The sequence below is a fragment of the Mobula hypostoma genome, chromosome 7 (assembly GCF_963921235.1).
Source record: "Mobula hypostoma chromosome 7, sMobHyp1.1, whole genome shotgun sequence".
Lineage (NCBI taxonomy): Eukaryota > Metazoa > Chordata > Chondrichthyes > Myliobatiformes > Myliobatidae > Mobula > Mobula hypostoma.
Genome location: NC_086103.1, coordinates 59,450,519 through 59,465,469, shown reverse-complemented (window position 1 = coordinate 59,465,469; position 14,951 = coordinate 59,450,519). Strand labels below are relative to the sequence as shown.

General features: G+C 40.6%; 1 protein-coding gene across 2 annotated transcripts in view; it reads left to right on the top strand.

The window, feature by feature from the left end:
- LOC134348926 (rod cGMP-specific 3',5'-cyclic phosphodiesterase subunit alpha-like) overlaps positions 1-14,951 on the top strand; it is a 77,243-nt gene that overhangs the window by 37,713 nt on the left and 24,579 nt on the right. For both annotated transcript variants that reach the window (XM_063052731.1, XM_063052732.1), the window contains exons 7-13: positions 3,693-3,759; positions 3,908-3,955; positions 4,087-4,236; positions 4,315-4,458; positions 4,589-4,654; positions 5,040-5,186; positions 7,532-7,639. In XM_063052731.1, the coding sequence (XP_062908801.1) occupies positions 3,693-3,759; positions 3,908-3,955; positions 4,087-4,236; positions 4,315-4,458; positions 4,589-4,654; positions 5,040-5,186; positions 7,532-7,639 (730 nt within the window). The remainder of the gene's footprint in view (positions 1-3,692; positions 3,760-3,907; positions 3,956-4,086; positions 4,237-4,314; positions 4,459-4,588; positions 4,655-5,039; positions 5,187-7,531; positions 7,640-14,951) is intronic.

The window sequence follows — 14,951 nt, the reverse complement described above, 5'->3', positions numbered from 1 at the left end:
ACATTTGCAATTTTCCAGTACTCCGGAACCATGCCAGACTCTACTGATTCTTGAAAGATCGTTACTAATGCCTCCACAATCTCTTCAGCCACCTTCTTCAGAACCCTGGGGCATAGACCATCTGAATACAGAAGCTTTGTGTCTGGTTATTGAACCTATCCATACTATCCTTTGGCCTTGGCAGTCACGTACTTACAGATGCTGATTGTAACATTTCAGTGGTAGGAAGACAGTTGGGTTTACTGTTGAAATGTTGCAATCAGTATCTGTAAGATGTGACTGTTGCGGCCAGAGGATAGTATGGATAGAGTAGACTCTCCTGTTCAGGTTGACTTATCTACCTTCAGTTTCCCAAGTATCTTCTCTCTAGTAATGGCAACTTCATTCCCAGACACTCTCAGATTTCCGGTATACTACTAGTGTCTTCCACAGTGAAGACTGATGCAAAATACCTATTTAACTCATCCAGCATTTCTTTGTCCTTCAATACTGCCTCTCCAGCAACGTTTTCTAGTGGCCCGCTATCTACTCTTGCTTCTCTTTTACACTTTATATATCTGAAGAAATATAATGTGTATTTCTGCTTCTTTGTCTTGTGGTCTTATGACATAGACCCCTTGACTCACCAAATCCACACCACCCATTTTTTCCCCGAGTTCCTCCACATTTCTACCATTCACCTACACACTAGGGGCAGTTTATAATAGGCAAGCATCCTACCAAACCGCCTCTCTAAGGGATGTGGCAGAAGATCAAAGCACCTGGAGCTCAAAGGGAGAATGTGCAGTCTCTGCAGAGACAAGGTCCAAAGCCTGGGTTGAATCCAGGTCTCTAGAACCATGAGGCAACAGCTGTACCTGACACACCACTGTGACCACTGCACTGCTGGTGATTAAACATAATCGGTTGTGAAGTGCTTTATGATACCCCAAAGTTGATAGGATCTATTTATCAATATTTATTCATGTTTGAGTCAACGAGGTTGGACTTTGCCCAATGTAGGAGAGTGGGGTACAAATTCAGCTGATGGCACGAAAAGTTCTATTATTGTGCAGTAAATATTTAGATAATATTTACTCCTAGAAGGAGATTTATGGCAGAAATTGGCATAATTTGTGCACTTTACACACAGGTTGCAATGTCAGGGATAGGGTGGATTGATATTCTTTCAAACCCCAGCAGTGTAGCTAAGCCTTGGGTTGTTCATGTAAACACTGACTCATGTAGAAAAGGTTTCCATGGGAATAAACTCATTGGGCAGGAGTTTCCATGGATGCTATCACTCGGTTTCAGGAGAATTGAATTGTTCCAGCATCAGGTATCTCCATCACCATATTGATTAATATCACTTCCTTTAAATGCTGCAAGTAGTTATTTATTATTATATTGTTTAGCGATACGGCGTAGTAGCAGGCCTTTCTGGTCCAATTAACCTGCACCGTCCAATTACACACATGTGACCAATTAAGCTACTAACCCTTACGTCTCTGGAATGAGGGAGGAAACTGGAGCAGCCAGAGGAATTGTGTGTGATCATGGGGAGAACGTACCAACTCCTTACAGGCATTGTCACTGGCACTGTAATAGCATTATGCTGACCTCTGTACTACTGTGTTGACATAATGTCAACTAATGCCACGTTACCCGCTGAGTTTAAGTTATGGTGATTGTTGTTGGACTGTAATGGAGTGTCCGACAAATTGCTGGGAGGTACTTTTACTTGGTCAGTGAATGAGTCTTCTTGGTTTTGTTTCTCTCTGGTCATGAATAGGCCAGGAGAGGACTCGGAGAGCTTCCTGTCCTATCAAAAAGTTTAATGTTACCAAAGTGTTTTGGGTTAACCAGATGTTGTTGAGAAGTTCCCATAGTGAGTTTGCTGTGGATGTAGTTATCAGACCTTTCTTAAATCAGCCGTGTTTGATGTTGCGATTGCTTTAAGCAGACTTTGGTGCTGCCTTTTGCAGTGTTTCAGAACTGCTGATGGTGCTCATAGCTGGTGTACTTGTTCGTAACAAAGTAAGTGAAAAGATCTCCGTCTCAGACCTGGCGGTTGTTATATATTTTCTGGGGAATGTTTAAGGAGCCAGGCTTATCACATTCTCCGGCATTACTTTACAAACAAGGCACCATCTGAACCATGAATGTCAGATTGCAAAGGTTTTATTCCCTTCTATGGAAAATTAAGGGTGATCTAATTAAGGGACATTTTAAATGATTAAAATATTTGACAGGGGATCTAAAGAATAAACTTTCTTTACGGTGGCGAGTTATAGACCAAGGGGTATAACTTTAAAATTGAGGGAGGGTGGTTCAGGGCTGCTGTCAGATGGTACTTAACACAAAATGTAGTGGAAATCTGGGGAGAAAAATCTATCTTCCCAAAAGATTCTTGAGGCTAGGTATCAAATTGAACAAAAATCATTTCTGGTGTTGATAGATCTTTCAGCTGTCAGAGACCTTAATGCTATCATGTAATTAAATCACAGAGTAGATTCAAAGAATGAATAGCTGCCTCAGTTGTTAGGTTTGCTAACATTGACTTATTTTTTCCTGCTCTGTGTTTCTCCATTTTGTTCTTTGTTCTTTCTTAAACTGTGGAGTTACATTTGTTACTTTCTAATCTCTGGTATGTTTTAAATTGTGTGGAATTTTGGGAGATGACAACCAGTGCATCTACTATCTCCACAGCCACCTCTGTCAAAACTTGGTATATTGGTTTTTAGTTTCTCAAGTCAAATCAAGAATGACTTTTTATTGTCATTCCGACCATAACTGCTGGTACAGTACACAGTTAAAAACAAGACAACATTTTCCAGGACATGAAACAATACAAAAAATACACTGAACTACATAAAACAACACAAAACTACACTAGACTACAGACCTGCCCAGGACTGCATAAAGTGCACAAAACAGTGAAGGCATTACAATAAATAATAAAGAAGACAATAGGCACAATAGAGGGTGGTAGGTTGGTTTCAGTCCAGGCTCTGGGTATTGAGAGTCACAACCTGGTATGCAAGTTGTCCTGTCCAAGACCAGAAGAAGCTGCAGAAGATCGTGAACACAGCCCAGCACATCACACAAACTAATCTTCCGTTCTTGGACTCACTTTATGCCACACGCTGTCGGAGCAGTGCTGCCAGGATAATCAAGGACATAACCCACCCAGCCAACACACCTTTTGTCCCTCTTCCCTCCAGGAGAAGGCTCAGGAGCTTGAAGACTCGTACGGCCAGATTTGGGAACAGCTTCTTTGCAACTGTGATAAGACTGCTGAACGGATCCTGACCCGGATCTGGGCCGTACCCTCCAAATATCTGGACCTGCCTCTCAGTTTTTTTGCACCACCTTACTTTCCATTTTCTATTTTCTATTTATGACTTATAATTTAAATTTTTAATATTTACTATCGATCTGTACTCCAGGGAGTGGGAAGCACAGAATCAAATATCGCTGTGATGATTGTATGTTCTAGTATCAATTGTTTGGTGACAATAAAGTATAAAGTAAAAGTATAAAGTAAAGTCCATGCTGATTTTGTTTTTCTTTCAGTGTTCCAGAAATTATTATTTTTTTCTCATTAAACATTAGACTTGCTTGACATTAGTGTTTTTAGACATTCCCTTGTAAGTGCATAGAAACAATTGAACTATTAGCTGAAGCTAATTTGTAGGTATCCTTTTCTTCAGGAACCCTCCTGCAGATCATTGGGCCCTGGTTAGTGGATTGCCGTCATATGTTGCTGAAACTAGTCTTGTAAGTGTAATGGTCTTTGACCATGTATAACTTTGTTTTGATGCCATACAAGCACAATTTGTTGTTGCAAAGCAAGTTATTTGCTATGAATATAAATTAGTTTGAAATTAGGAGGAAAATATCTACATTACATGTTATTTTTTTGCAGATATGCAATATTATGAATGCAGCTGCAGGTGAATTCTTTGAGTTTCAGGTAAGAAAATGCAATATATAATGTTATCTTATGTAGAAATAAATGTTTTTGCATAAATCTACATAGTTTATTTTTTTAAAATACAGTGTATTAATCATAAACACACTAAGAGCCTACTAATCAAATTACAGAAAGAGCCACTTGATAACTTGGGATGGACTATTAAGAATGTGCTGTCAATGCCAATAGTAAACAAGAAAGAGGAGATTGTGGGAGTTGCCACATTTTATAACAGAAAGGATGGAAAGCCATTTGATGACATGGATGAAACTCTGATGGAAGTAAGTTTCAAGAATGTACCATTAGAATTTCAAATAGGCAGCATTATACAGCTATTGACAATTGTGTATCTATTTCAGGCCTTGACACAGTTCCTTGGGTGGTCTGTTTTGAACACTGACACATATGACAAAATGAACAAGCTAGAAAATCGGAAAGACATTGCTCAAGACATGGTTAATTATCACGTTAAATGCTCTAAAGATGAAATACAGGACATATTGGTAAGTCAGATCAATTGATGAAGAGTTTATTTTTGAAAATATGTAACATTTTATTTAAATGTGTAACTATATTTCCTTTGATTTATGATTTTGAAAGCATATCAGTAACAACATATCACTACTTTATTAGAAAACTAGAGAAAACTATGAGCGGGAACCAAATGAATGCGATGAAGAAGAACTTCAAGCCTTATTGGTGAGTAAATAGCAAAAAAGGATTGCTCAGTCTTTTGTGTTTTTATTTTTGATTAATATTTATATAGAAAATAAAAATAGCTGAACAAAAATGTATATTTAAGAACAGTTGCAATATGTATCCAAAAAAACACTACTTTGATCATCCAATTGCAGTCTATTTCATTTGAGGATATGTTTTTGTTATCCCTGCATGAATTCACCCTTAGCTTCCACCACAAAACTTGATATCATATTATAATTTTGGTAGGAAATCAATAGATCCACCTCAAGAACAGAGCAAATTGTTTATGCAATTTCTCCAGGTCTTCAGTGAAAGTAGATTGAGATGAACCCTTTAGATACTCATCCTGCAGTCTATTATTATTTACCTCTTTGTTTTAAAGATTGAAGAACTTCCAGATGCTGAAGAGGCAGAACTCTACGAATTTCACTTTTGTGACTTTGAATGGTCTCCATTGGATCTTGTGAAGTGTGGACTACAGATGTATTATGAGCTTGGTGTGGTTGATAAGTTCCATGTACCTCGGGAGGTAAGCCTACTTATTGCCCTGCACCAAATATGCACAACTCTTGGCCTAGCTTGTTTGGCAGTTAAACTGCAAATTCATTTTTAAAGAGCATTTACTTACCTGATTAAAATCCTTAGCAAAGTTATGATACTGGTAAAAGAAGAATATGATTATTGGGATTTATAAATAGAAGTCTATAATATGAAAGAAAAGTAATTGTGCTAGAAGGCATTAAGTCACTGAATACTGCAGACCACTGTATATTTTAGGCAATACAGTATATTACACATCGAACACATTATAAAAGATATGGAGGAACTGACAGAGTTAGTAGTTAGTTTATTATCGTCACATATACTGTGAGATAGTGAAAAGATTTTCCTTGCAGACCATTCATACAGATTACACCATTACACGAAGCATGAGGTGGTACAAGGTAAAATCAATAACACTTTCTTTGTAATTGTTGCACAGAACAAAGTGTGACAAGAGAAAGGACAAGGCAGGTAAACAATAAGATATGAGATCATAACAGGGTATGTTTTGAGTATCCAAATTGGGGTTTTTCAGATGATGAGGAAAGTGGATAGAGTTAATGAAGAAAATGTATTCACCTTGGCAGTGTACGAATACATACGCTAGGGCAGCACGGTAGTGTAGTGGTTAGCACAATGCTTTACAGTATAGCTAACCTGCAGCTGGGTTCAATTCCCAACACTGCCTGTAAGGAGTTCACATGTTCTCCCCGTCGTCAAGTGGGATTCCTCCGGGTGCTCCGGTTTCCTCACACAGTCCAAAGACATACTGGTTGGAAGGTTAATTGTTCTTTGTAAATTGTCCCGTGATTAAGCTAGGATTAAATCAAGGATTGCTGGGCGGTGTGGCTCGAAGCGTCAGAAGGACCTATTCCGCACTGTATCTCAATTTTAAAAATTGAAATAACTTAGATCGACAATATATCACCATAAATAAATACATAAAGATCTGTTAGGGGAATGAAGGGATTTTATTTTTCAACAGAAGAGTTGTAAAGACTGGAATGTTCTACTGAACAAGGTGGTGAAAAGCAATACAATTAGAAGGGATTAGACAGGTACTGAGGATGAAGAACTTTTGAGGATATGAATATTTAATGTGGCTATTAGAAATAACCATGTCTGCTCTCTCAAAATAACAGCCTAATTATCATAGCTTGAATGATTCCATTATCGTAAGATCTTAAAATTCGCCAGTGCAGCTCATGTTTTTAGGGTGCTATCAATGCTGATATAGTCATAACACAGTATCCAATGTCTATAGGAGATTGTGCCAGCTGTGTTGTTATTCATGCTATTGGCAACTAACTGCTGAGTGGGGTGATTTTGTATACAAAGTAGAAAGCACATGCAAATCTCACCTAACCCAAAAATCCTTTCCAGGGTTGGCATACACATAGGCAATAAATGAAGCTATTCCAAGATTATATAATTAAGGCTTAAAAGATATTTTTCAAAACATCAATACATCTGAAATTGCTTAGCAATCAATGAAATCCTTTCAACCTCCAATCAAGGAAGTCCATTGCTGAGTCTTCCGCATCTGCATTCTCAGGTTTCCATTGACTAGAAGCTCAGTCAGACCTGTCATTAAAATATTGTGGCTTAAAGAGCAAGTGAGAGACTGAGCATGCAGCAATATCTCATTTCCTGACACCCCAAAGTACTTCTATCATCTGTAAGGTGGAAGTCAGACATTGACTTACCTGGATCATTGCAGCTCCAAAAACATTCAAGAAACCTGAACCTATGCAGGACAAAACACTTGTTCCCCATTCAGCACTCGAAGCATCCAGTGCCTCCAAGACTGGTGCATGGCAGTACCAGTAGTATGTATATACCACCTAATAAATACACTGTGATAACTTGCCTTAGCTTCAGCAACGTCTTCCAAACTCAGTCTCTATCACCGTGAAGGTAAAAGGCAATACCCGTGTGGGAACACCATCAGCAGCAGGCTCCTTTCCAAACTGAATTCTGTATTAAAATGAGAATATATCACCATATTTTAATCATCTGTGGAACCCCTACCTTCTTCCCTTACGGCTGTGGTGAAGGACCTTCACCAGTAGGGCTACAGTGGTCCAAGAAAATAACTCCCAACCATCGACTCAAGGAATTATAGATGGGTAATAAATATTGGTCTTACTAGCAAAGCCCAAACCCACAGATAAATGAATTAATGAAAAAAGCTGCAGTCCAGAGATTTGGAATATATCATAAGTGATGACAAGAATAATGTATATATATTTGAATTTAAATAGTGAATACTCCCAAAATTGCTACATGAGTTAAGTGTATAAGACTGACAAAGTTTCTGCCATGCTGCAGGTATTAGTTCGTTTCATGTATTCACTGAGTAAAGGATACAGAAAGATCACCTATCACAACTGGCGGCACGGCTTCAATGTTGGACACACTATGTTTGCACTTCTCACAGTAAGTATTTATTTCTAATAAAAAAACAGTTTATTTAAATTCCATCCAGCATGAATTAAGCTGTTGTGTAGAAATGTGCAGTACTCTATTATAGCTGTTTCAACTGAATCTGATGGAAACTCAATTCAGTAGAGGAGTATAATGTTTCAGATACTGAAGATAAATTTCTGTAAATCAGAGAAATGAGAGGTGAAGCCATTTCTTTGGTAATTTTCAACAAGTTAAGTGAATTTCCCTGCTACTTGAGAGCATGCCTTGTTGTAGTTGACAGATTTCAAACCTGGGAGCTGAGCTTTGTCTGTCAATCCTCTTTCGGCAGTTTAATGGGCAGGTCTAGTTCATATGAGTGGATTGCAGCATCCTTCCATCATGCAAAGCCTCACAGAATGGATGCTTAATTCTTTTATCCAGTAGGTATACCCTTTTGAACAAGTATCAGATAAATGTATGACCTTGGCATTGTGCACAGTCTCCGAGGGGCTTTTGACAAGCTTTGAGGCATTACGTTATGCAGAAATTTGCTTCGTCTAAATTCCACCTTTTGATAGCATTCATACATTCCCTGGATAATTCCAGTGTTGGCAGCATAATTATCTCCTGAAACAGATGGAATCTTTATTGGATTAGTTAGAAGATAAGAATGAAGAAAGATAATATGCATGTGTGGAGACATAGATAATGATCACATCACATTCAGATGCATCAGATACATTATAGATAGACTTTGCAGTAGGAACTCAGGTAAAAATGTTTTATATATACATACATATATATATATATATATATATATAAAAGAGAGCGAGAGAGTATATGCTCATCTCCCATCTGACATCCTCCATAATCCTTCATGCATCTAAAATTTAGCTGTATTCTGATATTCATTGTCCTGTTCACATATTGCCCTCTTCCAATAACATCCACACATTAACATTCTCAAATTTATTTTCAACTCACCCTTCTTGTTTATATTAGTTACACTGTTTGAAACTTCTAGTTCAGCACTTTTTCTGAGGCTTTGCATTATATGTAAGGCCTTGCACAAGACTGGTTTATATCAGATTTATCTTTTCTCAAGAAGTCTGAAACCCTCAAATCCCTAAAACATATAGACTGTGAACACAGGTAGTCCCTGCATTATGGTATGTTAGGTATTGGATATTCTCCCTTACAGAATTCACAAATCCTACCTATAAAATCTGAGATATGGAATAAAATACATTTGTATGAATTTAATAGGGTGAAATACTTGTGAAAAAAATTTTAAAAATAAAACACCACATTTATTCCTTTTCAACTCATATTTCTTGATGCATGCACAGGTGATGCGGCTTCACACTACAGAAAGTTGCAATATGGACTGTTTCCAGGATCACAGCCTCACCCAGTAACATCTGAAGTGTCAAAACAGTATTTCTTAATATCTAAGTGGAACCCATTGTCATTAGATGCAGTAACAAATTCCTTCGCCAAGTTCATACTGGATTGGTAATGAAACATGGATTCATTAAGACTTGCAGTATTGTGGTTGAGAAGCTTCTGAATGAAGCAAATATTAGACTTTGGAAAATTGAACTAACCTATGCCTTAGAACATAGAATGTAGAACAGTAAAGCACAGGGCAGGCCCTTTGGCCAACAATGCTGTGCTGAACCAATTAAATTAGTAACCAAATGGTTAACTGAACTAACTCTTCTGCCACACAATGTCCATATCCTTCCATTTTCCTCACATTCCTCCCGTATCTTAAAAGTCTCTAATGTTTCTGCCTCTACCAATCTCAAGCAGTGCATTCTAGGCACCCATCAAACTCTGTGTTAAACAAAAAACTTGCTTCTCAAATCTTCTTTGAATTTTCTTCCTCTCACCTTCAATGCATGCCCTCTGGAACTAGGCATTTCAATCCTTGGAAAAAGATATTTATCTGTCTATAATCTATGCCTCTCATAATCTTATAAACCTCTATCAGGTCTCCCCTTACTCTTTGCCGCTCCAAAGAAAATAATCCAAGTTTGTCCAACCTCTCAGTATAGCACAAGCCCCCTAATCCAGGTAATATCCTGGTAAAACTTGTCTGCACCATTCCTATAATGGGGCAATCAGAACAGTATGCAATACTCCAGATCCAGCCTAATTAAAGTTTTAAAAAACTGCAACCTAAGTTCCTGACTTCTGAACTCACTGACTCTACTTATAAAGGCAAACATGCCGTATGCCTTCTTAACTATCCTATTACCCGTGTAGCCACTTTTAGGGAATTCGGAATTTGGACCTCTGCTCCTCAACACACTTTACAGTGTACTCTCTCTTTACATTTGACCTACCAAGGTGCAAATGTTCACATTTGGCTGAGTTAAACTCCATCTGCCATTTCTCTGCCCATATCTGCAACTGATCTATATCCTGCTGTATTGTTTTCCTGTTGACTGCCCTAACCACAATACTGCCAATTTTTGTGTCATCTGCAAACTTACTAACCCATTCACCTACATTTTCATCCAGGTCATCTATATACTGTACATCTCAAACAGCAGAGGTCTCAGGGCTGATCCCTGTGGAACACCAGGAATCACATACCTTCAGCTAGTATCTTCTTCTTCATGTGCCTTGCACGTTACACGCTTGGGTGATCATGGCTTTCCACATCGAACGATCCCATGCAGCGTCAATGATATCTCGCACACTTAGATCTGTTAGTTCTTTCACAGTGTCCATATATTTTCTTCTTTGCCTTTCTCTTCCGCGTTTCCCAGGCATATGACCTTGTAATGTAAGGCATTCTATTTCTCCTTTTCAGATGATATGGCCGAGGAATTTAAGTTTCCACTCATTTAATGTTCTCATTAACGACCTTTTTGCAAGGGCACGTTGGAGTACTGTCTCATTAGTTACCCTATCTCTATATGATATTTTCAGCATTCTTCTAAGAAACCACATTTCTGTTGCTTCTAAGTTTCTTTGGAGTTCTGGTCTTATAGTCCATGTTTCAGAAGCATACAGCAAGATTGACCAGATGTAACATTTTAGTAGCCTGAGCCTTGTTGTCATAGAAATGTGTCTGTTGGTAAAAATGGGTTTCATATTTTAGATGTTGGTTTTGGCAATGGCAATTCTTCTTTTTATTTCTACTTTACTTCTAGCATCTTGTGACATAAAGCTACCAAGGTAATTAAAGCTGGTCTTTTGTTCAATCTCTTGGTTACCAATGTACAATTGGCAGTTGGGAGTATCCTGCTATTTTGATATTACCATACATTTGTTTTTTTTTACAGTTTACTTTGTCTAAAAGGATTTGTTGTCATAAGGAGGTGGCTAGGAACGGACCCAAGTGCAAGACACAGACACTGAAGCACTAGGGACAGGACTAGGATACAGGGTGAGGGCAAGAAAATGGACATGAAAACCGGGAACATGGAACAGGACTGGATAAGAGAGCTAGGAGCCCGGGCTTGGACTCCGAGCCAGAGACTGGACAAGGACCCAGTACCTGGGTCTTGCCTCTGACTCGGACTCCAGAACTAGGCAAGGACGAGGCTTGGCTGGCAGGCAGGACGAGGCTGGAGTCTTCAGGCTTGAGGCTAGAGACTGGAGGCGAGGCTTGGCAGGAGGCAGGAGGCTGGAGTCTTCAGGCTTGAGGCTAGAGGCTAGAGACTTGGCTTGGCAGGAGGCAGGAGGCTGGAGTCTTCAGGCTTGAGGCTAGAGGCTAGAGACTTGGCTTGGCAGGAGGCAGGAGGCTGAAGTCTTCAGGCTTGAGGCTAGAGGCAAGAGACTTGAGGCGAGGCTTGGCAGGAGGCTGGAGACTTGAGGCAAGGCTTGGCAGGAGGCTGGAGGCTGGGGTCTTCTCCTGGGCAGGGCACGGGACTCCTGGGCAAGGCGTGGATCACCACCCGACGGAGGCAAGGGACTGGAAGGGACAGAACCAACCGCACGTAACGGCAAGACAGCCTGGCTTACCCGACGGAGGCAAGGGACAGGAAGTCACAGAACCAACCGCACGTAATGGCAAGACGGCCTGGCTTACCCGACAGAGGCAAGGGTTAGGAAGGGACCAAAACTACCGTATGTAATGGCAATACGGTCTGGCTTACCCGACGGAGGCAAGGGACAGGAAGGGATAGAACCAACCGTAGGTAATGGCAATACGGCCAGACTTACCCGATGGAGGCTAGGGACAGGAAGGGACAGAACCAGCCGCAAGGTAATGGTGAGACTGCCTGACTTACCTGGCGGAGGCAAGGGACAGGAATGGAGCTAGGTACGGGGTGGCTCCAGGACAAAACTGAAGGTGAGACGAGGCGAGAGTTACCAGCAAGACCAGGCAAGGCTTCAGACAATGCAAGGTGAAACGAGAACTTCAGGCGAGGCAAGAGTTACTGGCAAGATAAGGCAAGGCTTCAGGCGAGGAAACAGAAGGCAAAGGAAGGGATACAATGAGTAAGGACAAGAACAATCCAGCAGCCACACCCTGGTCTCTGAAGGTATTTATGCAGCCAGCCCCAACGAGCATCAGCTGCCTCAATTAGTGCTCAACAAGAACAGAGCAGGGTAGACAGGAAAACCTGGAGCAAGGGTCGATGGACCGGACCGTGAACCGGAATACGGATTTCACAGACCAGACCATGACATTTGTAGGTCTTCTGCAGCACTTGCTATTAGGGTGGTATCTTCTGCATGTCTTATATTGTTGATGTTAACACCTCCAATTTTTATCCCATCTAGGTCTTCTGAGATTCATTTCACTATAGATATTAAACAATTCTGGTGAGGCAACACATCCCTGTCTAACTTCTCTTTGAATTTTAGTCCAACTGCTTATATTATCATCAACTTTTACCACCATCATTTGGTTCCAATAGTATAAGTCCCTTTAAACACTACCCTCTATATTCTATGGGCAAGCCATTTCTGGATCCAAGTGACCAATTCACCATGGATCCCATGCATCTTAATCTTCTGGATCTGTCTCCTATGAGGGACCTTGCTAAGTGCCTCACTAAAATCCATATGTACAACATCAACAGCTCTACCTTCATCAATCATCTTTGTCACTTCCTCAAATAAAGTCAGTCAAGTTAGTTAGACAGAATTTGCCCCCACACAAAACCATGATTGCTCTCCCTAATTCAGCATGGTTTTCCAAATGTTGATAAATTCTATCTCCAAGAATTTTCTCCAGTAACTTCCCTACCACTGACATGACATCCACTGGTCTTAGTTTCCAGGATGATCCCTGGTTCCTGTCTTGAATAATGGAAAACATTATCTACTCACCAGCCCTCCAGAAGCTTGCCTATGGCTAGAGAGAAAACAAAGATACAGTATTGGTCAAGGCCCCAGCAACTTCTTTTCTCAATAATCTGGGCTATACCTCATCAGGCCTTGGGGAATTAACCAACTTAATGCTCTTTAAGAGACCCAACACTACCTTCTCCTTTACCTCAAAATGCCCCAGCATATGAATACTCTCAGCACTGATCTCCTGATTCTCCACATCCTTCTCCTTGGTAAATACTGATGTAAAGTACTCAGTAAGTATACCCACATCCTTTGCATCCAAGCAAATATTCCCTCCTTTATCCTTAAATGGCCAAATTCTCCCCCTAGTTAATCACTTGCTGTTTATGTAGAGAATGCCTTGGGATTCTCTTTAATTCTACTTGCCAAGTACTTTTCATGGCCCCTAATTAGGCTTTCCTAATTCCCTTGTTAAGTTTTTTTTTATGGTTTATTTTATAATTCTCAAGGACTCGGTTACATTCTAGCTTTCTATGTTTTACATAATTTTTTCTTGAATTCTTCTTGACTGAACTCATCACCTCTGTCAACATCTAAGGTCCTCTTACCTTGCCACCATCCCTGTCCATCGTTCTGACTGAAACATACCTGTCCTGGACTCTGCGCAGGTTGTCTTTAACCGCCCTCCATGCGTCAGATGTGGACATGTCCGAAAATAGCTGTTCCCAATTAATGCTCCCATAATTTGCCCTGCTTCAATTTAATACTCTCCCACAATACTTATCCTTATCTATGGTCCATAGTTATCTAATACTATACTGTATAGGAAAATTACCTATGCTTATCTATAGCTGTCTGAAAACTTAAGGAGTTGTGGCCATTGTTTCCTATCATTCACCCGCTGAAAGGTCAGTGGCCTGGCCAGGCTCATTACCCATCACGAGGTCCAGCACAGCCCCTCATCTTGGACTATTTACATACCGAATTAGGAAACCCACCTGGATGCTCCTAGCAAATTCTTCCCATCTAATCTTCTTGCAATCAGAAGGTCCCAGTTCATATTAAGAAAGCTGAAGTCCCCCATGAAAACAATCCTATTGTTTTTATACCTTTCCTTTATCTGCTTGCATATATTTTCCTCAACTTCCCTTAGCTATTGAGAGGGGTGTGGGTCTGTACTACGATCCCACCAGAGTGGTTACACCCTTCTTATCTTGAGGTCTGCCCATAAAGAATCATTACATATCGTCTGAGAGCAGCTGTGATATTGTCTCTGATTAGTAGTGCAACAACCCCATCTCTTTTACCTCCTGCTCTATCTTTTCTAAAACATCGAAACTCTTGGACGTTAAGCACCCATTCCCGTCCCTCCCTCAACCAAGTCTCTGTAACGGCCACAATATCATTGTTCTGTGTACTGATCCATGCTCTAAGTTCATCACCTTTACTCATAATACTGCCAGCATTAAAATACACACAGTTCAAGATATCTGTTCCATTGTATCTATTATGCTGCTCTTGCTTGTTTTTACTGGCCTTGGTATCTTCCTTGCTCTCCATCCCTCCACTTTCTGACCTGTAGTTCTGTTCCCATCCCCCTAGTCTAACCCCCGCCCCCCCCCCCCCAAAGTAGCGCTAGCAAACATCCCAGTCAGGTTCCCCTGAAGTTCAGGTGGGTGCAACCTGTCCCTCTTGTATAAGTTACCCCTGCCCCCAGAAGATGCTGCAATGATCCAAGAATATGAAACCCTTCCCTCTGTACCAGCTCCTCAGCTACTCATCTGTATGTACTGTCATCCTAATCGCCCTGTGGGAGTAATCCGAAGATTACTACTTTAGAGGTCCTACTCTTCAGCCTCTTCCCTGACTCCCTCTGCTCACGCGCAGGACCTCTTCTCCCTTTCTCCCTATCTCGTTGGTGCCAATGTGCCCCACGAACACCAGCTGCTCACCTTCCCTCTTGAGAGTATCCTGCAGCCACTCTGAGACATCCTGGACCCTAGCATTTGAGAAGCAACACATCAACATGGCATCTCTCTTCTGCCTCCTGTCTGTCCCCTAACTATCGAGTCTCCTATCA